Here is a 27,677-nt window from a genome sequence, read left to right on the forward strand (position 1 = left end):
GACGATATTCTCTTCATCATCTGCCGTCAGCAATACCAGTAATTACTGAAGGCCCATTCACAAGCATATTCCAAAATAATTAAATGTTCACATGGTTTCGGGGATGGAATTATTGAATTTATTTGTAACCCAGGAGCTGTGAATCATTCAAGTTTCAGTAATGTTAGTCTTTAGGTGTTTAGCTCAAAGGTAGTTCAGAAAATATTACTATAACAGAAGGAACATCATCCCAGATTTTGAGATTCTATGAGAATTCAAAATTCCTTCTCTTTCCAGGGCCATCTTCTCCTACTAGTCTTCAAGCAAAGTCATGAATTCTCAGTTCAGTTTTCTAGAAGAGAAGCCAAATAAATCAGTTTAATTAGATCTTCACATATGAGATCTTTTTTCATTTGTCTAAATAAACAAATCAAGTAAGGTTACCCGAATGATTTCCAGTCCATTAAAATACAATGCTTCAAGATACCTGAAAAATTGCCCTCTTAAGTTACAAAACAATCTGCAAGTTTACAGAACTGGTGCAGCTTACACTGACGAGTACAAAATATCACGAAGAATTCTGAACCACAGATGAAATCCCTGAGAACAGCCCCTGACCACATCAGTCAGTGGTTTGCTGGCCCACAGCATAGCAACACTTATGAGCTAGTTTTCCAGTGACTCCATAAAACGTGATCAGAATGTTCTTAAAGTGTAAGCTGAATCTAAACAAGTCTCAATGATTATCAAAAATCTATTTCTATCTGTGATCTGGTTTTAGAGCCCTTAGGATCCAGGTTTTCAATCTTTCTTTAGTGAAGGCTCTAGCATGAGTACCCTGATTTTCAACGTGAAGGTCTCCTCTACAAAGGAATGGGACAGGTTAAGAGGCTCGGAAGCCCTAAACCAGCCAGAACACCATACAGTAGGGTGCTAAGAGTGAGCAGCTGCCACCCCTTTGTGAATTAGTCACAAAGCTGTTGGCTACAGAAGGGCACCACTCCACCAGTTCCATGGCATTTGCTCCACTGTGCAAAACAGACCCCACAGCTTCACGATGAGAAAACCTCATGTGGTGGCACAGACTCCCCGTTTGCGCTCCAGGACAATTTATGTATTTTAAAACCAGAAGTACACATATATGTCAATGTATGCACTGCGTACAGCTGTGGCCTAAAAGCTTACACACTTCAGCAGAGTACAAGCCCAAACTGGCAATGGGACAACAGCGAAGGACTCTTGTTTTGCAATTCCATTTTCTCCCTGAGCATATCTGATCAACTTCCTACCCATTACTAAAGGAGATGGAACTCGGGATGGAAAGGTGATGCGGAAGCAGATGGTCCTTAAATTCTGGCTATGGGTAGATTTCTTCAGAAACAAAGAGAAAAGCTGATGAACACAGAAATCTCTTTAGTTGTTTCTGTTCTTGAAGTTCGTAACATTTTAATACAATCCGTGAACAAGTAAACAGAACAAGGACTATCTGGGGCGATGCTCTCTCTGTCGGTCTTGGAGATACTGGTATTAGTAGACTGTGGTACAAATCCTGGTGTCCAGAACTCAAAAAGAATCTTGATAAACTGTGGAGCTTTCGGGAAAGAGCCACCAGAATCATCCCAAGACTGGAAAACTTTAAAACGAGATACCAGTTGTTCCATCTGTTTCATTTAAGCAAGAGATAAGAGATGACCTGGTGATAGCAATAAAGCACCCACTGAAAACACATCATGGGCTCTTTATCACATATCCAATGGATGAAAGCTGAAGCTAGACAAATCCAAATTAAAAATAACGTACCATTTGTTTATTCATTTGAGCTCTGAATCATTAGAACCGTATATTAGAAAAAACGCTGGAAAGGGTGCTTTTCTGAAGAGCGATTTGACTGAACCTGTGAACTGATGAAGGATGCTACAGAGGTCAGAATAGATGGTCAAAAAAGGTGTACGAGAACCAGAGAGAGAGAGAGAGAGAGAACATGGCCATTGGAGGGCTATTAGCTAAACATCACGAAAGTTCACAGGAGTGTCACATAACATACTAAAACAGTGGTACTGATTTAAAAAAACATCGTGCTTGTTGATGAAATGAAATCTACATTTACCAGAGCAGAAAATACGGAAAATGTGTATTTAGCTGCCTAAAAGAGTGTGAGTAGTGAAATCTCTGGTTTCATCAGACAGTGGAAGGAACACCAATGCTCCACGGACAGCTCCAAGACAGGGTAACGCCCTGGCAGATGTGTAGCCAGTGAGGGCATTGTATTGTTTACAACATCAGGGGCTGGGCCCAGAGGATGGTGATCAGTGACAGGAGTCTAGCTGGAGGCCACTAAATAGCGTTGTATGCCAGGGGTCGGTACTGGGTCCAGTCACGTTTAACAGCTTTATTAATGATCTGGATGGTGGAGCAGAGTGCATCCTCAGCAAGTCTGCAGGTAACACAAAATGGGGAGGACAGGCCAGAGGGTGGTGCTGGCACCCAGAGGAACCTCAACAGGATGGAAAAATGGGCTGACAGGAACATGAAGGACAGCAAGGGGAAGTGCCAAGTCCAGCACTTGGGAAGGAACAACTCCAGTCACCAGCAGATGCTGGGGCTGCCCAGCTGGGAAGCAGCTTGGCAGAAGAGGACCTGGATGGGCACCAAGTTGAACATGAGCCAGCAAAGTGCCCTTGCAGCAAAGAAGGCCAGTGGTACTGTGAGCTGCATTACTCGTCCCAGCAGGTCGAGGGAGGTGATACTTCCCCTCCACTCAGCACTGGAGAGGCAACAGCTGGACTGCTGTGTCCAGTTCTGGGTACAAGAGACACTTGTCTCTGTCAAGACTCCAACAAAGAGCCATGAAGATGATTAAGGGACTGGAGCATCTCTCCTATGAGGAGATGAGAGATGAACGTTGGCACAGGTTGCCCAGAGAGGCTGTGGAGTCTCCTTCCTCGGAGATATTCAAAAGCCATCTGGACACAGTCCTGGGCAATTGGCTCAAGGCGTCTGCTTAAGCAAGGGAGATGGACCAGATGCTGTCCAGAGCCCCCTTCCAATAGCAACATTTTGTGATTCTGTGATTTACCATACCTGTACCACGAAAACTGTCAAACATTAGAACACTGGAACAATTTAAGCTAATTGTAGTAAGACCTACACATATGCAGACTCTTTGCAGACTGATAGAGAGGAAAAATCTTAAGAGCATGCTAAGCTAACAAAGTGAGGTGTGAGGCTGAAGTAAGAACACAGCAACTAGAGAACATTCACTTGATCTTCTGATGCTTAGAGTGTTGAGAAAAGCTAAGACGAGAGCACAAACGTCTTTCAGCTGAAGGAAGACAAAGTAGACATTACAAAAATACCATAGTAAGGGGCTAGTAAATGTTAAATAAGAAATAGGTGACTGATGGGACTCTGCAAAGGGTTTGATAGGAAAAATTTTTTCATGACACAAGGGGTCTGGGGAGTCTAGAATCAGTGAAAATGGCTCAAGAGGATACTGGGAGTGAGAGGGTCAAAGAATGTCCCAGCTAATGGAAAACACTCCCACCAGCTTCAAGACTTTCTTGTGCTCATTTGGCTTCAGTTCTTGAGACTGAAACGCTCTCCTTCCTACCACAACCATACTAAAGACTATGGTACAATCTGCTTTTACCTGGTAGCTCTAAGTCCCTGATATATAATATCGGGGAATACAAGCAAGACTCGGCTTGAAGAACTCAAGGAAAAAGGATTTATCAAAGCAATTATTATGGAGCTGCCCATTTTGATAATGACCTCATGTTTCAGATACACTATCAAAGCCTTATGGAGAGCAGACCCTTGCGTCCTTCTTAAGCACGAAGGCAGTATTTTATGTCCTGTCTAAATAACATGAAATATTACACACCAGTTTAAACAGATGGAATAAGTATATGTGCCCTGTTGAATGCACATCTTTACCTTCGCTTTCTTTGAAGATATACATGTACCAACCACTGGGCAATAAACGGCCAAACAATAGCAAAAGCTAAAATACCAGGAGAAATTTCAAAGGGCCACCATGATGGTTTCTAAGGACAGAAAAAAATTCCAGTCAGCAATCTGTGTAGACACATTGAACACCACATGTATACTTCTCAATCACTTCAAATGCTGCAGTGTCACAGTAGAAAATACTAGTAAGACCAGAAAAAAAAGATTAATGTATCAAGTAACTTCTTCAGACACAGATTATTTTTTTATCTCCTAGACAAGAGACAATATGAAAAGCACATACTAGAAGGTAGATATAAAATATTCATCTCACCCTTTTTCACCATTCCCACTATGTTTTACAAATAGAAAAAGCAGTGTCTTACCCTGACAGAGGAGGCAGGCTGATAATTTGACTGTACTGTTGTGGATTTTGCCTTTAAATATAAACAAAGGCTGGTAAGTATAAAAAAGGAAGCTGCAATTTAAATTTTTCTGCTTCACAAAATGAGAATATGAATTTTTTCATCTTGGGAAAGTTTTGCAATCTGTGTATATGACAGTTTAAGGAACAGGACCACCCGCATGCAACCCCCCTTTCATCACTTAGTTTGCAACTTACCTCTCATGTTTCCATTACTCTTTATAGCATTTTTACCGCATCTCTGCGTGTTAAAAAATGAATCAGTGACACGTACTGGACATCTTTACTGTTTTTCAAGGGTCCCCTGCCAACTTGTCAGCACAACTTCCTCAACTCTGGTTCAATTCCAGCAGTTGCAACCCGAAGTAGAAATCCCAGCAGCCTAATTTGCATGAGTGCATGTTTCAAACTAGTCTATACAAAGGCAAAAAGCACTTTTTGCTTCAGTCTGCCCTGAGGTACAGTTATAGGCATGTCTAGCAGCACAAAGCAAAGAGGATACTCTGTTCCAAATCTTCCAGGCAATCCAGAAAATGAGAAGTACGAGAGACTTTTCAAAACTTTTCCCATAAACTATGTATGGCATTTCCACAAAAACAAAGCAGTCAGTTTTCTACTTCTTTCTTAATTAACGTAAGCGTGAAACACAAACTTCTGTTTCCCTTTAGGTAGAGGGTAGCAAGCACAGCATGAACTGCTGGGGAAGAACCCTTTACTACTTCTTCATATATATTGCTCAAACAAAAAAAGGAAAATCAATCGGTATCCGAGTATCAGACCCTTGAATAGCTGTGATGGAGCAAAACCATGGTTTTAATAAATCCTTCTCCCTGGCCCCCTTAGATTTGGAATAGGCATATCCCATAGGATACTGTTTGTACAGCTCTTGCTCTTAGGCAGATCAAAATATATCAGCAAGTCAAACAAAACCAAACATTTTTAGGTTGCTGGTTCAACTATATTCACAGCATATTCTGTTCTCCTGAATATACAGTATTTCCAGAGAAACAGATGGAAAAAGAAACACTACATTAAGTAAATATCTACTCTTGCTTAAGACTTCTTTTGCCTATCTTGTATACATGATGCGGAATTCCATGAAAACTGGATTACTTCACAGAGAAAGAATGCTATGAAGAATCAATCTTCTGCTAACTGAAAAATGTAATCAGAAGTTCTGCTTGCAAACATTTGCCAGTCTGGAAGATAATTACTCGCTTCCTTTGAGACTGCTTTGAGCTCTACTGATGAAGAAATCATCTGATATCATGCTTACTAACAGTAACTATGGAATCTCCATATAGCGACTGTGTAATGTGTATCAATAACTATGGCTAAGATTAGTCTGATCAGAGATCACAAAAATAATATATGGTTAATTTCCAGGTGAAAAGGCATGGTTCTGCTCACACATACAGGGGTCCTGAATTGTGTTCCTCAGAGCAGGTACCGATAAAAAATTTTAAACTGGAATAAACTACAGAACATAACAGTCTTTGCAGTTTAAGAAAACAGTATCTGCAATTTTAACCTGAAAAAGCATAAAAATACCCAAGGAAATTCAAATCAAATAACTTCAGTGAATACCTGTGATGCTGTAACTGCCTCCAGCATATGCAGCCTCTGAAGGACATTCTGCATGTCTTCTTGCAACCGCATCAGCACTACTGCAATCTGTTCATTGAGGCTACCCCTGGGTCCTCTGTCTGACCCCCAGCGCTCTCCATCCCCTCCACTACCCATCTGTCCACCTTGTGAACCGTCTCCTAGAGTCTGAAGTCGATGTCCTGTTTTGAGGGAGAAAAAATAGATACATAGCACATAGAATGGACTACCAACTTTACTGAAAGTGTTTGACTCTTAACAGTTGCGTTTCCTCCCTCCCGAACCGGGTGTGGTATTTCTACTCACAGGCTATAATCAGAGTTCAAAAGCACTGGGAGGTTACTGCAACATCATTTGAGATATTTTCCTACAGCCTCGGTGTGACAGTATCATTCAAGGTGGTAGAAGTGCACAAACATTTAACAAAAAAAATTATTAATTCACATCCAAGTGAAGCAGTAAAGTCAAGTTCAGCAGTAAATTCTGCCCCAGTGAAAAGAAAGTAGGATCTGCCTTATTGCCAAGGATAGGTGTGTTGTAAGTTTGGGACAGCCTCCAGCTGGAAACAAAGAACACTGCAACAGAGTGATGAGAAAAGATAATTGGCTGAAACCTACAACACTCCTTTAAACTATACACAGTTACCCCACCATGTTCCTGCCTTCAAGCAGCAAACGTAAGCAAAACACCAAGAGAGAAGGGAGAGGTGGTTAAACTATAATATGTTCTTCAAAACAGTTTTCAACATAAATGATTTTTTGTTATTTTCTTCTTAATTTTTGTACCTGATTACATATAGGTGCCATGCAAAAGGCATGCTATGTATAAATAAAATACTTTCAGGCTTTGCTTTTTTGTTTTGGTTTGGTTTGGTTTTTTAGTGCAAGAAAAATCCAACTTTATCCTTGCTTTTACAAATCATACCACCAGAATACGGTGCTGCTCCTAGGTGACAGAAGTACTATGGAATTAAAAGAGCAGAGGTGCAACATAAATTGAACACTGGATTATTATGTGATTAGGAATCATTAAGTTTTAAGACTCATAATAGATAGTATCAGAATCGCTCAAAGCTGTGGCTAACACTCCAATTACATAGAAAACAATTCATCACTGATATCTTTCCAAGGTGTCCCTTGGTTTCAGACAGGGCACCACAGAGGTATAAACGCATATGCATTTACAAGTATGTAACTTGTAAAGAAACTCTTCTCATGCGCAGACTGGTTTTGAAGATTTCACCTCTAAAAAGACAGGTGCCATAAACAGCAGCTGGAGTTTAAGGTAAGCCAACCCAGAAGCAGCCAATACATCATCTCTATAGCACAACAAAATCCTTCTGTAATACTTATTATAAATTAAATAAATACTCTGAAAACAAAACTACTTACTGTAGTTTGGATTTTGTTATCTATTTTTATTGTGAAGGATAGAAGCACTATATAGCATGACTATCTAACTGGAAAATGTTGACAAGGGCTTCTGAGGCACCAGTAACTCAGGGCAGTCAAAAGAGAGGGGAACTCAAACATAGTGTGCACAGTACCTCTTCCTCTTCTGACACTGTAGAAATCTGCTTTTTCTCCACCTTTCTTCTCCTTGTGAGGGCCCCCATTACTGGCTTTGCCATCTTCTCCTCCACACTTAACTTCTCCTTGCTCTTGAGCTGCTCCCTCTACAGTATTTCCAGGCTGAAGATTCCCATAGGTCATGCAAGCACGCCTTGGAAAATCCGTATTTTCTAACGGAAGACTGTGATCTACATCCAAGAAATGGGATGAATGCTTTAAAGATCCTTTAGCTGATGTGATGATCTCCAAGGGCTACAAATTGACATTAGCAAGTAATTAAATTCTGTAAAATGTGACAGTTAACCAATAAAAAGGAAGAAGCATGATCTCTACTTTCACTTTAAGAGAATAGTCTGCCCAGAATTAAGACTTTTATTTTAACAGGAGGAGTAAACGGGAGCCTGTAGAATGGGCTTACTATTGTCTAAATGTCCTTTTCAGATTGAAAGGGCATGTAAGGTAAATATTCTTAAAAATGTGATACTACTTGGAATTACTTTAGACATTTCCAACATACAGTAATACTCACTAATTACTAAACTAGAACACTAAGATCTGAAAATGTTTGGTTTTCCCTCATAGGATTGGCTTTGCTTCCTAGACAGTGAAGTGGTATCCTAACTTGGGATTCGTGAGCCACCCTGTCAAAAGTCATGTGCGATCAGCAACCCCGAGTAGATAGCGCGTACACTCTCAGCAAAGACCATGTTGCTTATTATCAACCTGTTCAAAACAGCTTGGCTGCAGTCTGTACCTCTCCCCAAACTAAAAAAAGGCAGAGTATTCTATCAACTTCTCATGCAAAATTGGTAGTACTGTAGGATGATATTAAAACTGGATGACGTTTGTGTTGATCAGGTCACAATTACATGTTCTGCAACAGGATTGCCTTAAGATGGTTTAAGCAACCCTTTACTCAGCGCAAGGACAAGCACTTGCACAAGAATATGCTGAAGCAAACTGCAGACCTCAGCTAGCTGAAAAACAACTCCATGAAAAAGCCAAAAACAACCAAAACGAGGGGCAAAGAAATGGAAACTGGTGCCAAAATCCCATTTGTCAAGCAGCAGCTCATAAACCTGTATCATCAGAACTGAAGGACAGAGTGCTTGCTCTATCTTTTCCAGTAAAAAAGCTGCATTTAAATGAACTTCTAGTTTGAATTGGTCCATCTAAACTTCTACTTGTGTATTTATTTACATATATTACATATTGTTATTCTGTTCAAAACTAGAACTTTTCTCATGCAGGTTGGGAAATTCTGACAAATTATCCACCCACTTCAATTAAAGAAGCTCAAACAAGCTTAAACAATACACAAGATGATTGGGAAATGACCTAGATAACAGAGCTTGCAGCACTTACACCAAATCACCTTTCCAACGTGCTTCGCGACTAGGTTAAATTTTGATTTGCTAAAAGGCACTCTCTAGATCCTCAGGAAACACGGAGACAAAAGAACAATGCAGAATCAAGAGTGTTTACTGGTCTTTCTGATCCCATGCATCATTCTTATATTCCTCTCTAGAATCAGGAAACCAGGTGTTTGAATATAATCTATAAAGCCCACAATGAAATCGGACCTCAGAAGGAAGTCTAAGCCAGTAAGTCAACTAAGACTACAATTAATACAATGAACAGGAGCACAAATTCAGTCAAAACTAAGCAGCACAGTTGGAGACCACCTTTTATATGAACTCAGAGATGTACGTTACAGCTGAAGAGAGTACAAGAGAATCCAGAAATCACTGTCATCTTCCACTTCTTTAGACCTAGACCACTTTCAGGCACTGGCCTACGGGCCACCTGCTAAGTCTCTATTCTAAGAAACAAACGCAGGATGCATCCGTCCAGAAAAAGAGCATGCAGAAAGCTCAGTGTTACTCCCTGCTTCTTGGGGATTGCTGGATCCTGGTCCCTACATATGTTACGAGACTCTAAATTCATTTGTGGACACAGCCCTTAGGGGGTTTTTGAAAGTTGTTTCTTTGTACTGTTGTTTTTTGATACCTTCCCCTCACATAAATTCTCTGAGGGCAAAAATTTCAAGGCTTTTAGATTAGTAGTAACCAAGTAGTAAAAGACTGACAATAAAAAGAACAAAAACCAATACTCCAAACAGAAGAAAGGTATGCATGAGTTACTTCATTCACCTCTGCATGTCCAGGTTCACCTGACAGATAGGAACCTATTTAAAATTAAGCAAGCCAGTTTCAAAACACACCTAGGAATACTAAGGCCCTACCTCTTCTAGCCCAAGTTGCTCCATAGAGTCACAATAAACTTCACTGTCTGAATCACTAGTTAAGTGCTGAGTTGCTGAGACCTCTTCAGTATTCTCTTCATTTGAACCTGTATAGAAAGGAGTAAACGTGAGCCAGTCTTGGCAAAGAGTAAAGCCATGAGTTAAAACGTCTAGGTGAGCTTCAACTCATATCCCTTTCATCTGCAACTGTCATCCTAAAGTTAGATTCTCAATAAAGAGTATATATTAATATAGGAATTACATAATACTTTTTCTAATGGGAAACCTGAAAGGCACCATGGCTAGCCTCTGAATCGCAGGATTAAGCTTTCAAGAAAAGAAATACTTTCCATGAAAAACGTGCAAATGAAAACACGGTCTTGCAAGGACAATACCTTGGTGAGCACTGTTATTAGCTATTTCTAGGCTTTGCTCTGTTTCCTTTATTTCTTCCTCCAGTTTCAAGCCATTCAGGGCAGATTTGGTCTGGATGTCATTCTGCGTATCTGGGATAAAGCTGTCCTTGCAACAGCCATTAGCAACAATACTTTCCAAATCCTTAGCAGCTGCTGATTCTGGTTTCACATTCTTATAGTCTGTAAAAGAACATGAAAAATTTGCAAATAGAAAGCTACGCACCTAATAGCTCAAAACATATTTCTTCAAGTAGCTAACTTCCTAGTGGACTGTATGTATAATGTATCTGCAAACCAAAATATGTAAATGCTCCTAGATTCACATTTGCAGGAATTGTTCTGTTCCTGTAAAAAGTGTAAATGTAAAATCTAATTTTCTTTTTCAAAACATGAGTAAGCAAATCCAAAGTAGAACTGATAATAATCCTGGAGGAAAAACCTGTATAGAATTCTAAAAATGTAATTTCATGTGGTTTTCACTTGATGCTGGCACTTCTCAAAATGCTTCATGGGCCCCCTAAACAAGTCTCCTGAAAGTTCTGGTTTATTTTCTCTGAGGAATAAGGTTATTTTCAATGCTACTGCTACAGCTCATGTCGCCATTGACAGCAATTAAAACAGCACTGACAAAAAACCACACAATACAGGGTACTGACTTTTAGCTAACCCATCAACAGAACTGGTAGCCAAGTCAAAAATTGTATGGCACAGCTCACAAATTTGTACTAGTTCCAAATCTTATAACTGAGGTTGAGAGACTCCCATTTTTCACACATGCATCCACCTGCGTTTGTATCTAATCCTCCTGAAGAACAGCACGCGTGATCCTTCAGGATTTTCTACCATTTAAATGGTTAAGAACAACTCCAGAGTCCAAGTGCAGAAAACATACCCTTTCCATTTAGCTGTAGTTCTTTTTCTTCCTCTTCATGAAGCCCTTCCTCTTCTGATTCTGCACCACTATCGCTACTTTCAGCTTTTCCATTCACAGCCTTCATATTTGGAGCAGAATTCATGACGTTACTAAGGTCTAAGAAAAATTTCAAAGAAAAAAATGGTATTTTATAAGAAACAAACATACAACCCTCCGTTCATAAACTATTAGTCATTGTTCTACAAAAGTATTTCCACATTAGAAGGTGTACCAAATAATACCACCTTTATTTCTGTAAGATCTTCCTTAATTGGTTTAATGTTTCTCTTTTGTGGCTCACAACAGAGTACCTGACTACTGATGAAGAGATGCTCAGAGATTCTGAAGAAGCATCCTGGAAAGAGACAGCAGGCCACTTTCACTAAGGAGTCTCAGACCAGGACTACTACCCATATCTACGATGTAACTGAAGTAACATTTTAGCCAGGAGTAATATAGACATGTTCTTTTAAACCCAGAAATCTGCAGTTTTATAGAAGTTCCCTTTTGGGCTGAAAGGCTTCAAATTTTAAAACATTCTATTCAATTACGTGAGCGAGAGGATTCTCACATAGGAAGGTAAATTAGCCCATGCATGTTCTCCTGCTGTGATTTAAGCGGACTCAAAACGTGGTAAGGTGACTCAAGCTTACACAAATCTTTATCTGGCAAAGGACATATGGAAATAAATTCTCTGATTTCAGTATAAATACACTCACGTTTGTTTGCATGTCTAATTACATCAATTTTTTTTTAAAAATCTTGAAATAGACAAAGTAACTGCTAATTCCTTGTTACCCACATCTCTGATCACTCCAAGGATCACAAATGATTTACTCTGACTGTACAAAGAATTGCAAGGCAAAGATTCTTTAAAAGTATGGAGAATTTAAGGGTCAAATATACCACTTCCTGTCAAAAAGATACGGTTAAACACATCCTGATGATCATTTAAGCCTGCTATATCAGGACAGAGTGATTAAGGTACAAAGAGAGGATGGTCTATGAAACACTTCCACATTGTACATGTGGACACAAGGCTGAAGACTGTCTGTTGTCACCACAGCATTCCATTTGCATAATTTCTACATTCCCTTGCCAGAATCTTAAAAAATTAATTCTTCCCTTTAGGAAAATAATATCCCGTTACAGTGGAGTTGTCAAACCAGCTCCCGTACTTTCTTTGCTGCATGGCAACTTAGAGCTAAGGGGTTTCTGCTTTAATCTTGCAATAACGAGCCTTCCCACATTCCTTTAGTTTCAAAGGGGTTTTTTTGGGGAAAAAAATAAAAAAAGGAAGGGGGGGAAAATTAAGTCCCTGTACAGAAATAATGAATATGTTAAGTATCCTGTTCACCTTTATTTTACTTCAAGGTAAGGTTTCTGTGGGCATCCTGCATCACTGTTTTGGACTGATTTACTACAACTTCTATATGAAGATGAAAAACCCACTTCTTTATTGTAAAAAGGGAACAAAGCTATTGAAAAGCTATTGTCTGTCTTACACACTTCAAGAATATAGGTGATCAGATGCTTTTTTCTCTTCTCACTGTAGAACATGCCTTATTTGCTAGGAAATTTGTTTCACAAAAAAGAAAATCCCAATATATTTCCAGTTTATTTCTCATAAGCATGTTTCATTTATTCTGAAATCAAATTCTTGAGACGTTTTTCTGAGAAGCAGCAGTGGAGGAGAAGAAGGTAGCAGTTAACTTCCCACAGTCTGATCCTTAAGCACAGACACTACTCCCTTGGCATGGTGACACAGGCATCGCCCATCCCTTTGAAACAAAAGAGGTGGTGGCACAATCATCCATGTGTCCCACCCAGTCGAGGGACTAAACAGGAAAGACAAGACTAGGAGGAACTTCTGGCTGTGCAGGAAGGTGAATTAAAATGTAAAACTCCTCACCTTACCAAAGGTATGGTAAAAAGCTCCAGCTATATCATAAGCTCTTTTTCTTAGTATTTACTCTTTTATTCTTTTTGACTATTTAAGCATATTCTCTCCACTTGACTTCAGTAAGGAGATTTACTCATTTGGGGAAACTCCCAAGTGATACATCACATGTATTTAAATAAAGAGGTGGAACCAAGAGAAAGTATCAACAGTAACCAGATTTATTGTACCATGCCATGGGACACGTGAATAACTGAAATCCATCAGGATATTTCTTCTACAAAGTCATTCTTGGCAACAGCACTCCTGAAGACCATAAAGAAGCAGTGCGTCGATGCCAGCTGAAGAACACAGCTTTATACAGAATTTTGGCCATTGGAAATACCACGCTCAGTGGTGTACTCTTCCTCAGAACCCTTCACTGCTATTCTCATCAGGTCCATCCCCAACTGCTTTTAAAACATGGTAAAATCACCCTTTGCTGCTGTTTTCCTTGTAACTCCAAGTATCTTCTAAGACACCAGCAATGACGACTAATACCAGGCGATGACAGGGTTAAAGACTAAACAGAGTCCCAGTTGGTTGATGGCTTCTTTCTCAGGAATGTATCTTTTCATATGAATGATAAATCAAGCTAGCTTTTAAAACCCTATTGCTTGTGCTAATTCTACCCATCCCCCCACATTATTTTTTCTGTTTGCCTGGAGTTTGGGGTGGGTAAAACATTAGTAGCTTTCTCTGTTGCCCTCATTTAGGTATTGTAGAATCTCTTGATTTAACATTTTCATCTCACTGCCTACAACACCAAACTGTGAGATCTGAGACAGAGTTTTCTAAATCAAAGCTGTACTGCTCTGCAGCTGTAAAAGCCTGGAGTTTTTTTAAGGCTATCTAGTAAGAGCTGTGTAAAAATAACAATATGCAAACAGAAGAAGGATTTAATTAAAAAATGGCAAGATGGAAAGGATGAGAGCAACAGACACAACAGACACAGAGACTCTCTACAAGCTTTCAGTAGATGTTTATTTTCTTGTATGAGCTCTTTTAAGAGGTTTCCTAAGAGCAATTATAAATATGTATCTTTAAAGGCAGCACTACAATTATTCTCAATGACCCGTATAACAGGGCCAAGTTTCTTAAAGCTATGTTTTTGACTTCTAACTTCACGCATATTTCACGGCAATTTTTGTTACCCAGACAGGAGTTAGGAGCTTCAACGCCTCCGTGGATCTGTCCCAGCTCAAGGGTCATTTTACAAAGAAAACCTACTCTAGCAGGTTTTCCTCTAATGCCTTGTGGTTTTGGTTTTCTGAACAGGCCCGTAATTCTTATACAAAACTAACATGTACTGCTGGAACTGTACTGATGGTTGGCCCAGCACAAGGTAGTATCCTCACATAAGCCCTACAGACTCTTTCATTCTTTGCCAACACTACTGATCAGGAAACAGTCTACGACAGCAGGTGAAACACATCACAAAACATTCAACTAACTGTGTACATCCTCATGATTTAATAACAATTATGTGCTTTTGTAAGATACTGTAACTTTACTATCTGCCCAATAGCAGCAAAATCTTAGCCACTAAAAGATTATTTCTGTGACCTACATTATAGGGATCTCTTTGCACTCCTGCACCTAAGTGGACTCAAGCTCTAGCAAAATTAAGTCTCAGAGACCTACATGCTGTACAAAATTGTTTTGTTAGTCAGGTAACTAGAATTCTTAACTTGCCATCACAGCCTGATGTTTCATGCATTTTACTAATCCAAGCAGGCTCCCTGCTTCAGTTCCAAGTTTATGCAATCACTATCTGCCGCCTCCAATAGCCTTCCTTGAACGAATCTCCACCTCCTTTTTGAAACTGATGTATGCCAATACTGCAAGGGATGACTGCAGCGAGGAAGGAGAGGTACATGCAAGCATCTGAGAGCAATAAGGTCTTCAACTAGAACTAGAGTTTCTATACTCTCATTTCCTTCCATTCTTCTTAATATAGCACACTACAAAGAAAATTTCCAGAGGCCCAGCCTGCTCTGTAACATCTGTTCTACAGTACTCAAATGAACTGCCACCACAAATAAAAAGAGATTTTAGAAAGGTCTGTCAAAAATAGAGACAGAGAAATATAAAATTCCTTAAACTATCAGTTTCATCACTTTTAAGTGCATTAAGTTCTCTGAAAAATGTATTCCCTAACCACACAGATCACAGCCGCCAGATCTTCCTCTATACAGTTTTCCTTTTTCGTTGATCAGTCTTCCCAAACTTTACTGTAACAGAGAAAAAGAAGCCTCTCCTTTTTATTTTGAATATACTCCAAAAGGCTACAGACTTTTCTCTCAGCATTCCTCTCTGTTCATGCACTTTTCAAGCTGTTAAAGAGATGCCACTGTATTTCAAAAAACAATCAACAACATCCATGTCTTTATTCATCATTTATAAACATCAATACTTTGCAGATAAAAACAAACACAGACAATGGCAGCTTCTTAGACAATTATATTAACTCGCAAGTATGGTATTTAGGTTTATTGATTAGTCATCCCGGACCTTTTAAGGTTACCAAGCTTTCACATTTAAGACTTGGATACATCTCCCTCCTCCCTGTCACCACTGAGCATTCACCAGTAGAGACAACGCGCCTGGGCTTTCCTGACGGAGAGCAGCCCAGAGAGAGCAGCAGCTGCCCCACAGGCATTCCCCGCACTGGCAGATAGTTCCACAGAGGCCACCCGCCATCCAGAGTGCAGGGGCCACCAAGCACATGCAGCCCACATTGGCTTTACCAACTTACTGCCAATATGAGAATTACTTACATATGAGAATGAACACAAAAGAACAGCTGCTTCTCTGATATTTACAGTAACTTGCAAGAGCAGTAACATCATTCCAGGATCTCCCCATGTCTGGTAATACTTTCCCCTCTGGGAGAAAGAGCTGGACTTGCTAAGCTCTAATCTGCATGGAAGACATACAGTCAACATCTAGAACTTTTACCTTGTGTGGCAAGTAGAGAAGCATATTACATGCTTTTCAGTTTTGTCAGAGAAAACACAAAACGGAAAAATACAACGCACAGTGAATTGAGAACCCCATAAAGAAAACTGAATTATGCTTGAAATCAGCCATATTGCTGAGTCACCTGCAGTCCAGAAACTGTGGTCTATAATATTGTAGCCTGAATCAAAAATTGTTTTGCCCTGTGCAAGAAAAAAATCCAAAAGGGAAATTACATTAAAATTATATTCTCCTGTCACCTGCTCCAAGCCTACCAGCTGAACAGCATTTTACAACGTCTGTACTAAATACAGCCTCGCAGATAACATGGATGGCTTTTCCATGTATCTTAAAGGCTATGATGAAAGTAATTATTTTTGCTCTAACAAAGTTACGCATGAAACACCACCCCATGCCCACTGGGCACTCAGAGCAATCAAGATAGGATTACCTACGTCTGTTCTTCCCCAGCCTCCATTACCTCTGTTTACTACTTCTTTGTCTTTGTAGAACAGAGCTGGGAGAAATCTGGATTTCAGTTCTCTCATCACAAGACCTTAACTACAAGCGAGACCTCTAAAAGGTAAGATACCAACATTTTACAGCAAGTGGGTACATCTGCTAGATTCTCAAAACCTGGAAAGCTTTTGAGAACTTATTTTCACCTTTGCAGGGAACTGTTGTCTGGCTGGAGGAAGAAATCCAGGTCTCACAATTGTCCACAAAAACTGTTACTGCTGACTCAATCCAGCATGAAACAGAACACCTACAGGCTTTTTTTTTTTTTCCATGGAAGAAAGCTTCTCTTAGCACCCTCCACTTTGAAAGAAACAGCTTTTATTGTTACATTTTCTTTCACATTGGTTACTCTGCTACTCGCTCTGTGGTGATTTATTCTCTACTACTCTGTATGAGAGGGGAGCTGCTGATATCCTCAGGCTTGAGCTATACTGATGCTCTGCCCTAATTTCCAGCACTGACGTAAAATCATCAGTTTGAAGTCGAATTACAAAGCAGGCTCAAATTTGAACAGGAAAACCTGAAGCAGGTATATATGTTGAACAGATCAAGCCACAGCTTTGAGACACTGACCCACAGCTCATTGAGACTCTCCACTGACTTTGGCACTTGCTAGCCGAGCCCTTAATCCTGCAATAATGCCATCCTGCGGCAATGCAGACAGTGTTCTAGACGCTTTTGAAGGTAAGCTATTAAACTACTGAAATGTTAAAAAAAATATTTGCATAGCAAATTTCACACTAGCCTCTCTAAATAATATAACCTGTAACCTTAACTACAGCTGTTAAGTTATCACTGGAAACTAGGAAAAGGAGGAAAAATTTTAAAAGGATAGAATTTTAAAAACCTCTCTCACCCACCCACCAGCTCCTCCTACCCCACACTTGCCCTGCCTTAATGCACCTCCGAGCTGTGATGCTGCCACCCATTCAATATATCCTACTAAAGGACTGCAATTTTGGAGTAACAGGGATTTTTGCTCTTTTCTCCCTTCTTACAAAGCATTAGATTCACAGCCACTAAGTTCCTTAAAATTCCTAGTGAGGAAAAGAGGAAGGAAGGAAATCAGTTTAGCAAGTGTATTTAAGTCAAACAAATGAAAAAGTGAGCTTATGAAGCCAACAGAGGTGTTTCACAGAAGAGGCCCACACACAAGCACAAAGCACATGTTACCAGATGCTCCATTACAAAGCAAACATTGAAAATAACATGAGAAACTCTTTGAGAAAAAACTATTTGAATGGAGAAACTAATATTCAATCTATGGAAGCACATTTGGGAAATACTGCATTTTAAAAGTAAGAACAAGTGTTGCTATCCGGAAAGAATTAAGAACAGACTCACTTTTTACCAAGTGAACTCCTTCTCTCCAGAATCACCCATGTCCTGTACCAACTACTGCCTTCGACACAGAAGTGTTTACACGTATTCGCTTGTTCTAGCGGCACAGAGACCTTAGTGAGTATCATCTTTTAAACCTAGCTCCCATATCCAATGCAAGAAAACACTGAGCAAATCATTCAACAGCTTTATCTGCCCATGACCCAGGCCAGCTTCCACCATTCACACAAGCTGCTACCAAAACAGCGACCTGTGTGGGCTCCCAGTGCAAACATGCCACACTGAGCTCAGCACTGCCTAGCACCAGCATACGCAGCCATCCAAGTCACCTTGCTTCAAGAGGGCTTCATCTGGTGCAAATTACACAGCCAGCACCGAAGTTTTCAGGAGAGAAACGCTCATTAGCATCACAAAGTTTAGGAGTATTATAACGCTGAAATTTTCCACAGTCTCTGCAGTGTATAACTGGAGTCAGTTACTGGAGACCACATTTACTCTTCACAGAGGCTTACAAAGAGTAGTGCTCAGCATAAAGGTGAAGGATCATTGTTATTTAGCAGGATTTTAAAACAGAGAAAGTGCCTTGTCACACAGGAAAATTTTACCGAGGAACTTGTGAACACTTTCCACACACTTTGCTTAGTTGTCGAGATAAACTAGTGGGGGCCTGTCAGGCAGGGATTTTCTTGCCCACTTTAGATTTACTTACATTCAGAAACAAGAACACATCCACATACATTGAGAAGGATGAGCTGACTCTGAAACTCTTGATATTTTCACCCAGTATCAGATCATCAGGGTGCCAATTCTAGCCCACCTTTGGCTTATTCAGGTAAAACCAAAGTAGAAAGCTTGAAGGCCCTTTCTGAAAATTTCACATTCACTGAGCAGTGAGATACTTTGAAGCTTGTCTTTTTAGTTTGGACATCAGACTTCTTATGCAAAAATTTGAAAGCTTCGTCTTCTAAAGCACCCTGCTATCTTACCTCTAGTTTCTCTATTCTTCTAGCACCTGCAAACAAAAGGGTCCTTCTGTAATATTGCAACAGTTACCTACTCTCTTCTGCAGTGCTATGATGGCTAAGATCCCACCTCCTTTTTTGATGTCTAGTATTTTATGCACCAGGAAATAATTTGTCAATAATTTTCTCTGCAAGAGAAAATTCGCACCTGTCAGAAAATTAATACTTGTCAGAAAGAGACTGACTGAACTTTCCAGAGAACCTTAGCTTTTCACAGTAAGCAGGATGAGCTTTCACAACACTACCGAGGTTACTTGCTCAGCCTGTTAGAGGGCATTCTCTATTTTCTTTCTGTACCAACACATCCAAGTTTGGATATTTGTAACCCATAGATTTGGCAAGTTTGTCCTAGTTGTCTAGTAGATTTTACAAGTCATTTTAACGCTGGCAGGTCAGGCTTCAGTGTTCTTTATTAAGGAGCGATACAAGCTCTATTGATTCAGGAAAAGAGTATTTCAATGGCTTGTATTCAACATTTACAATGAAACCACAAGAAGTAAAAATTTAATTTTAGAAGGCTACACTTCTCTGTGAGGCCAAACTGCTAGAGACGATGCACTAGCCATATATGATATACACATAACATCCACACAATCTCTTCGACTACCTCAAAATCAACAGTATTTTTGAACAAGTGTCATGCAATTTTTTAACAATTAGGTAATGATCTTCATACACATTAAGATCTGATGGAAGAGGAATGGAAGGTGACCTCAAAACAGAATGGGCCAGAAGATGGGAGTGGTATATTACGAAGTAAGAGACTCAAGAGAAGGTTCCCAATTTCCAGAACATACCGATTGCCTGCCCACAAAAAAACACCTTCCCCAACAGAGGCTAGAGAGAACAGGGGCTTGGGGGGCAGGGGAAGAAACAGGAGTAGAGGAACTAACACAATCAAAACATAACTGTGTCAACTTTTGACAGTATTGTCACCAATCTCCTCACTATCTCAAACACAGACTTGTGCAGATTGGGTCTATTCTTTAGCACGTATCTGGAAGGCTGAAAGTACTCATGTTTCCATACTTATGTGAAATATTTTGAGAACCGTAAATAATAGTAATTATTTCCAGCTTCACTTTTAATCGGGGCACTGGTAAGAGCACTGAAGAAAACGTTTCAAAGTCTTAATGCAATAGTAAAGTTATAACACAACAGACTTTGTGAAAATTCATTGTGGCATAATCAGATGTTGCAGCTTTCAACCGTATGAATGACGACATATGACCACATTTACTGCAATACTGACAGAACAAGAAAAAGCTGAAATTTGCTATTTTGTTTTACTTACACTGCTGTGTGTTTAAGCTGCCTCTTTAAAAAGCAGGTATGCTAAATTTGTTTCTGAAACAGGTATGGTTTAACTTAACACGATTCCCTGCTTGCCTAGATAAGTCACTTTAAGAAATGGCTTTTGGCACTGTGCCGTAGATACCAAGTCCAAGTAAATCCTTATTACACATATCATTGACCTGAATCTACTGATGCTCTTATAATCTTGCCTGTCAATCCAGCTGTCAAGCAAGCTCATTAAACTCTTGACATGAAGCATACACAATTTAAGTCGAGAAAAAAAACATGGCTTTCAAAATAGCCATTTAATTCTACCATTAGTTTTCCTCAAAAACAACGAAAAACTATTTCTGTTTCTCTGAGACTCAATACCAGAATCAAAACTATGTTCCCTTAAGGTGAGGGAAAACAACCCCACACATAAAGGCAACTTAACCTCTTGACTCCTACTGCCCAAATACATTAAACCCATTAATTTGTGCAATGTTTTGTTTTTTAAAAAGTGAAATGCAATAGGGCTAAAATTTAACTGTAATTTTAAGCCAGGTTTAAACAGCTGTAAACCTTGTATTACAACCTTATGAACACATTGCCTGTAACATAGTAACTGTTATTATCAAAACATTCCCACAATAGTATTGCTAAATAAAAATCACCTCACTGATTTTTACGCTGATACGACACTATTGGATTTGCCACTTGTCAGAGATTTAAAATGTTCCATTCATGAATCTGAGCCTCAGAAAACTTCAAAGTTTCACACACCTATCTTAGTCTGTATGTATTAGAGAAACAATGATTAGAAAAGCATGGATTTTGATTGTGAATTATTTCTTCTTTAATTTTAGATCAGATGACAGAACTGAACTACTGCTGCATGCAGTTTCATAACTCACAGCTACATCAGGAGGTAACAGTGCACATTTCAAACAGTTGATCCCTTTATTAATGGAAAGGCAGAAACTAGATTTGCTCGAGGGAGTTGTTTGTTTGTGGTAAATATATAAAGACGCCTCTTTCAACAGCTCAAAAAGCCTGAATACGAGGACTAAGTATTCAGCTTCCTGGGTCTAACTTTGCTTTGTAACTCAAAAGCAAAATCCAGCCTTTAATAATGATGTGGCAAGCCCCGAAGTCACAAGTATTAGCAGGAAGTTACTATGGCACCAAAACAATGGAAAAGACAGACTTACACATAATTTATTATTCCTACCTTCCAAATACTTAGAGACTTTCTCCATTCGAACTGCCATATGGTAGAGAATGAACAGAAAGATGTAACGTTTAGCTTTACAATCGTTTATATAAAAAAAAGCTCCCAAAAATCTGGAGTTGTGATTATTAGTAGTACATAGGAAGTTACTTGTCCAAACCTGAGGTTACTTCAGATCCTCTGGTTTTTTTATCTTCTACTATTTCATAGAACGGGCCTATTACTTGCAGTAATTCTTCAACCTTGTCCGTCATTGGCATACTCTCAAGAATCTGCATAAATTCAAAATATGAAGAATCTTGTGAAACAGCACTTCAAGGATTCATTTATTTCAACAGATTTTAGAAACTGGTGATCATCATGGAACTCATTAACATTTCACTAAGTCACTTAACATGTTATTCTGATTTTTTAAAATAATTTTAATTGAATGAAAACAAAATAACCCAATTTACCAAGCGAGAATTTTAACTAGCTGTATTAACTTTTAGGTGAAGGAAGATGGGAGAGCTAATGCATTTGCCACCACTAAAGGAACTGCCTCAGCACAGTATTTGTAGACCTTGACACCCATTATTTCAGCAATTTCAAACTAAACAAACTCAAAGTTCAACAGGCTGCTGTTATCTGATGCAATTTATTTTACAGACAACCCTTCCCACAGAGAAAGTGAAACTCTGAGACTTTTTTTCTTAGAGGATTCTTTGTATTTGTCAAACCCTGCCATCTTCAACACAATGTAAGAGGCAGATCAGAAGTGCCCTACTGGGTCTATCTAAAGCCACACAACAAATTGACAGAATACAGCTAAACTGGGACGGTGCCAATACACACTTAGCAGAGCAAATTAGAGACAAATTCTGCTCTTGATGTCATTTGGAGCTCCTCCTTCGATAAAAATTTCTTCATCTTAAATTACAAAACCAATACCTTCGATCATTTGATAGGAATGTAAAATCTTAAAACGAAGATACATTAAACAGAAGAGATTCAATAACTGAATATTATTTTTAAAGCATACAATATCACTGCCCCATTCTAGTTTAAGTCCTGTCAACCAAACTTTTTGCCAATAGCTTTGTTCCTCTTTCATCCTCTACTTTTATTTTTTAAAGGAGTCAATAGCTATAGGAAAAAACTCAGGCAGAAGCAAACCAACAGCTACAGTATACCTCCTACTCCAGGACAGCACCAGAAAGCAACAGATGGAGGTATAAGTTGCCACAGAACATGCTGCTCTGAAGCACCAAGTGTGTCACAAAGTACTAGAAGCAAAAACTACAACATTACTCAATAAAACAGGAGCTCCAGGCAGACTGGCAGGTAACTTGCAAACCAATCAAGCATACCAAGAGGCAACAATCCTACCAAACTGCAGCTTCACTGTCACTTCTCTGAGATATTCAGCATATATAACTCATTCCATATTTCTTAGAGAGAAACGCTCAGTGTTCAGATACAGAGCTGGATGTGAACCAGAGACAAGACAGTTCTGTGAATATTTTTTTTAATTCAATAGCATTGAAAGAAATAAGAAACCTCTTTTAGAGTAAAACTTCCATTTGCCATGTAGTTACTTCTATAGTCTGCACTGTCAACTGTTTCATACATGCATTTCTATGATGTCTGCACATAATTTCTCCTGACCTGTTCTAAACAGACCTCGACATACTACTGCACAGGTGGTTTTAAAGTAGGAGTTTTGTAACTACTAGCTTTTAGGTGAGCAACAAAAGAGCAAATACTTCCACAAACAAAATCAATTGCATCAATTGCTTACTTATATAGCCACTAGGCATAATATGCCAATCTTAAAATTTGAAAGTAATATGTTACTATATATCCTGAATTACTGTTTTCACTGTCACAGAATTCATATATGAAGGCTCATTTTAAATCAGAAACACCATACAGCATTAACACTTCTTTATGCTAAGATATCACTCATTTCTAATATGTAACAAAATAGAGCTGAAGTTTAAATAAATTTAAACAGTACTGCAATATAAAATTTCAACAATACTACTTGGAAGGTAAATTAACCTTAGAAAAAATGCACCTGAGCTCAGATTAAGACATGTTTGGTCATCTCCCACCAGCTCCTCAAAACCTCACCCAGATACAATCCTCAACAGCTGCAGTTTCCAAGGCTACTACATGAAGAAGAAAAAACCCCATCAAACAAATTTACAATAAAAATATCCTGTGACAGGGTCATCCAATGCACTTACGGCCCAAACAATGTACAAATGTAGGGACATGCCCCAGGGGCAGAGGGAGAACATGGCAATCTTAGAAACCCTTAAACGCAGCTCTGTGGTATCAGTATACAAGAAAGTGGCTTTTTGCCCCTTAGACATGCATACCTATGCCACAACAGCAGAATGCCCACAGTAACACAAGGATTAGTGCAGTACATGCTGACAGAACAACCCAGTGGATCCATCTGAAACGCACTTCCACTGACATCTCAAGTAGAGTGAACTGGGTTGGAAAATCTGAAGCTAGTATTTCAAACGTGAGAGCTGAAACAGCACCAAAGCAGGGTAGGGACTTCTCAGTTTCAAAGTTGAGCAAGGCAAAGTCATTTGCTCTCCAATACCTACACGTAACCTGAAGAGAGGCAGAATTATTGTGCTTCATCAGGGTAAAGTAGTAGACTTCATCACAGGAAACTTACTAGGGTGTTTTTTAGAATCAGCATCGCAGTTTCACTTAGTTTTAAATGTCACGACCAAACCAATTACTGTATTGAAAAGAAAGGTACTCTACTGAAGTATTAACATATTTTGAACCTGAGACTTGAACTTAAGCACTAAACCTTGTGGCATGCATTCAAAACGAATTATTAAAATCTAGTGGTATTTTTGACCAAATTAATAATATTTGTATATATATACGAGCAGGACTAAATTACCAAAATTACAGGCAGAAAAAAGAACAATAGCCAAGACTCCAGTTCCTTGCCTAGTAAAAGTTTCTGTTGTATCAATCATTAAATATATTAAGAGGTCAATGTCAAATAGCACCCTGGGAGAAAAGCAAGTGTATTTGGAGTGGAACTCGCATTTTCTCTCCTTGATGCTAATCTCATTATAGTAATAGATTACAACTACATTTTTATCCAGATTGACAGTAAATAATCTTTAAACTAGAAAGGCCACCCAGAAGAGATTCAGTGAAGACTTCAATGAAAAGGGTTAGTTAATAAAAGAAAATAAACTTTAATCTGATTTTTTACTTTAATGCTGCAATTCCTGCTTAATATAGTAACTATGACTGTTTACAAGTTACATATCTATTCCAAAAAAGACCGACCAAATTATTCAGTTCTAATTGTTTGACTGCAACTACAGTATACAAGGAATATTTTTGTGTAAGTACAGAAAATTCAGGTGCCTGAGTTGTTGAAAATTCAAAGATGATTAGGTTTACAGATTTGATTATATGTCTCCAGTCATGAGAACAAGACTCTTGCTCCTGAAGTCCTTCTCGAGGGCTGCTTTTTTTCTTTCCAAGATACGAATCACTTACCTCTCCCAACTCTGAGAACTGAGGCAGTTTGGAATAAATCACAGCTTGTCTTTACTTTAAGTTCCACTGTTTTCCCCACTGCCTCCTTTTTTTTGCCCCATAATTTCAATATTTCACTTTCTTTAGCTCTGTTGTTTTAAGCTTCACATCAGCTAGAACTCCCAGGTTTCTTTGAAAACAATCCGAATTCTATAGCTTTCGAGGTAACTACATAATTTTTTCTCCCTGCAGGCCAAACAACGTAGTACTGAAATGTTAGCAGTTCACACAGGGAATAACTAATTTGGAGCTTTGACAGTAGCAACCAGCAAGAACCTCCACATATTTGCTAATTTATTTCTGGAGCATTTGTTCTAGAAGATGTCTTCTAATTATTAAATTTACCTTTTTCATTTCTTCAACATAGGCTATCATGGCTTCTTCTTTGGACATGTCTCCCAAGGCACTCCAAGCATCCCTAGGAAAGAAAGTCACATACATATTCAGTATCTTCAGGGACTACTGGATTCTTTTCAGCCCAGCCTTAAGTAGGACAGTTATGTAATGCCCAAAGTTCCTCTGACATAAATAAAATGCAACAATAATTCACAACTTTTTTTTTTTAAAGTCAAAATAAATAATTTGCTAGGATAATGACATAGTGGTACGTCAGCAAAGACGCAACAAACTAAACACCCTTGGGCCTGAGGAGTTCCTCACTGACCAGCTATGACCTTGTACCTGATAAGTTGTTAACAGCCCAGATATGAGACACACATTGCCCTTTTGATTAAGTAGATTTTTTAAGACCCTCTGCTCTAGAAAAAGATCAGGCACAGACACTTCAGCCAGCACTTACACTCATCAGCAAGTCAGAACAGGATAGAAAAAAAAAAAAACAACCCTGTCCTTTTCATTTTTAGCCATTGGGGAAAGACACATCAGTCTAGCAGGCAAATAGTTTAACCACTGCCCCCAGTTACCACAGCAGCTATTTATGACCTAAAAAAATCTCCCCCTCTTCAACTCCGCAAGGCAGAAAACTCCATTTAAATTTATTAGTATTCCACAAGGAATCTGTCAGAACACAGAGTAGATTAAAACATTTCTTTACTCAGTCTCACACTTGATTTGACACGGTCCCTTCCTCTTGCCAGAGTATTTGTCCTACTTACAGCAAAACCTCAAGGTTGGTAGCTCACATTTCAGCCACAACCAACCAGGTGGGTGAAGCTTACTGCCCTAGTCCTCAGCAAAGATACCCCTTCAACCTGACTCGGGGAGACTAGGAAGGAAGAAAGGAAGGGAAAAAAAAAAAAAAATTAAGTCAAAGGAATCATTTCACAGATCCTAAGACCACAACCATAAAGACAGCAGTAATACTTGTTCTTCAGGACAAATCATTATTAAAAGATAAGCAAAGCATTCACATGGCTTTTCAAACAGATCTTAGCAACCTGGGGAAGTCTTCCCAGCATGAGGAAAATACAGACAGTAGAAAGCTCTGCCACTAAGCAGACAAACCAGAAAGACATATAAACCAGACCTCTCTCCAAGAGCTTGAAGCTGTATCAATGGCTGTAAATGAGCATGCACTTCAGGCTCACATCATATATGAACAAGTTGAAAATGAAGAATTCCAGACACTCACCCTCATCACCCATTTTGCAAAGTACCTACAATTTTGTCCTACAACATGGGTTAAACACTGCAGAGGTGCCTGCCCAAGAAAAACCTGCCCATCTGCATATCCCAAGGGAATGTCTTCACATACAACTCTGAGGAGTTATAAATAATCTGAGTTATAAAGATGGAAAAGGAATTCAAGTACCAAAGGTTGTGAATGTTCTTTTTTTAAGATAGAATGAAACTCACTAAACTCTTTCTTCAAGTGCCACTCTTCTAAACATCTCCACTTCAAGCATTCAAAAATGCTTCAAAAAAGCATTCAAAAATTCAAAACAAACAAAAACCAAAACAATTCAGGAAAAGTTACCATTTATATCTACCAATCGGGTCCCAAAATCCAGGTCGTGGAATGTTACAGGGTCCTTGGGTTGCTTGCTTATAAAAGCTATAGAACTTGAGCATCATTTCATTTGTTGGCTGGAATGAACCTAATGAAAGCATTTTAAAATACAATTAAATTGTAATCAAGAATATTAACAAGTGTTTTACGAGATTACTAATTCTGTAAGAAAACAGCACACAGTTTGTAACAGCCTGACTCACAGCAGTACAATTTAAGCCAATGGAGAACATCACCACCACCACTGACAGTATTTAATTTACAAACCACAAAGTTCAGATTGTGTTTAAGGGACTATAACTTCTACTATGCCAACGGTTTGACTCCATAATTTGAATTAAAAAAAAAAAAGGAGGTAATAAGTAACATTAAACTGAGTGAAAGGACATTTGCTTTAAGGGACGGTAAACAAAGTAAACAGTAACTTATTGCAAGACTCCAGACCTTAAAAAAAAAAAAAACCAAAAACCAAAACAGCAAAACAAATCAAAACCAAACTCAACAAACCCAGAACAGCTTTCTGAAGTGTCTTTGTTTACTTTGGATATTTGACAGCACTTTCAACAGCAGTTCCACTGTATCTCCTGTTTTTGTTTTCTCTTCTTCCTTTGTGGAACACACTTTTGTAGAGGTAGAAAACTTAAATACAAAACTGCATCAGCTGGCAGAGAAGATTCACAACCAAACCGTTAAACCAAATACTTTGAGGTTCAGTTCCAGTCATTTCAAGATTACAGTGACCC

At 38.9% G+C, this 27,677-nt stretch overlaps 1 protein-coding gene across 2 annotated transcripts; it reads right to left on the reverse strand.

Moving 5' to 3' along the window:
• On the reverse strand, positions 1 to 27,035 carry ACBD5 (acyl-CoA binding domain containing 5). 2 transcript variants are annotated; one of them, XM_010134227.1, is made up of 12 exons: positions 26,902 to 26,999; positions 25,311 to 25,383; positions 21,553 to 21,664; positions 21,393 to 21,425; positions 11,081 to 11,218; positions 10,168 to 10,368; positions 9,773 to 9,879; positions 7,503 to 7,779; positions 5,939 to 6,138; positions 4,314 to 4,364; positions 3,916 to 4,025; positions 1 to 331 (listed from the first exon to the last, which is right to left on the reverse strand). In XM_010134227.1, exons 1-12 carry the CDS (start codon positions 26,997 to 26,999, stop codon positions 319 to 321), a joined length of 1,413 nt encoding a protein of 470 aa, XP_010132529.1. In that variant the 3' UTR covers positions 1 to 318. The 2 variants fall into 2 exon arrangements, with proteins under 2 accessions (XP_010132529.1, XP_010132536.1); XM_010134234.1 differs by lacking the exons at positions 1 to 331; positions 21,393 to 21,425 and having other exon boundaries at positions 3,912 to 4,025; positions 26,902 to 27,035.
• Positions 27,036 to 27,677: the final 642 nt, after the last annotated feature.

Source organism: Buceros rhinoceros, unplaced genomic scaffold (assembly GCF_000710305.1).
Source record: "Buceros rhinoceros silvestris isolate BGI_N320 unplaced genomic scaffold, ASM71030v1 scaffold25450, whole genome shotgun sequence".
Lineage (NCBI taxonomy): Eukaryota > Metazoa > Chordata > Aves > Bucerotiformes > Bucerotidae > Buceros > Buceros rhinoceros.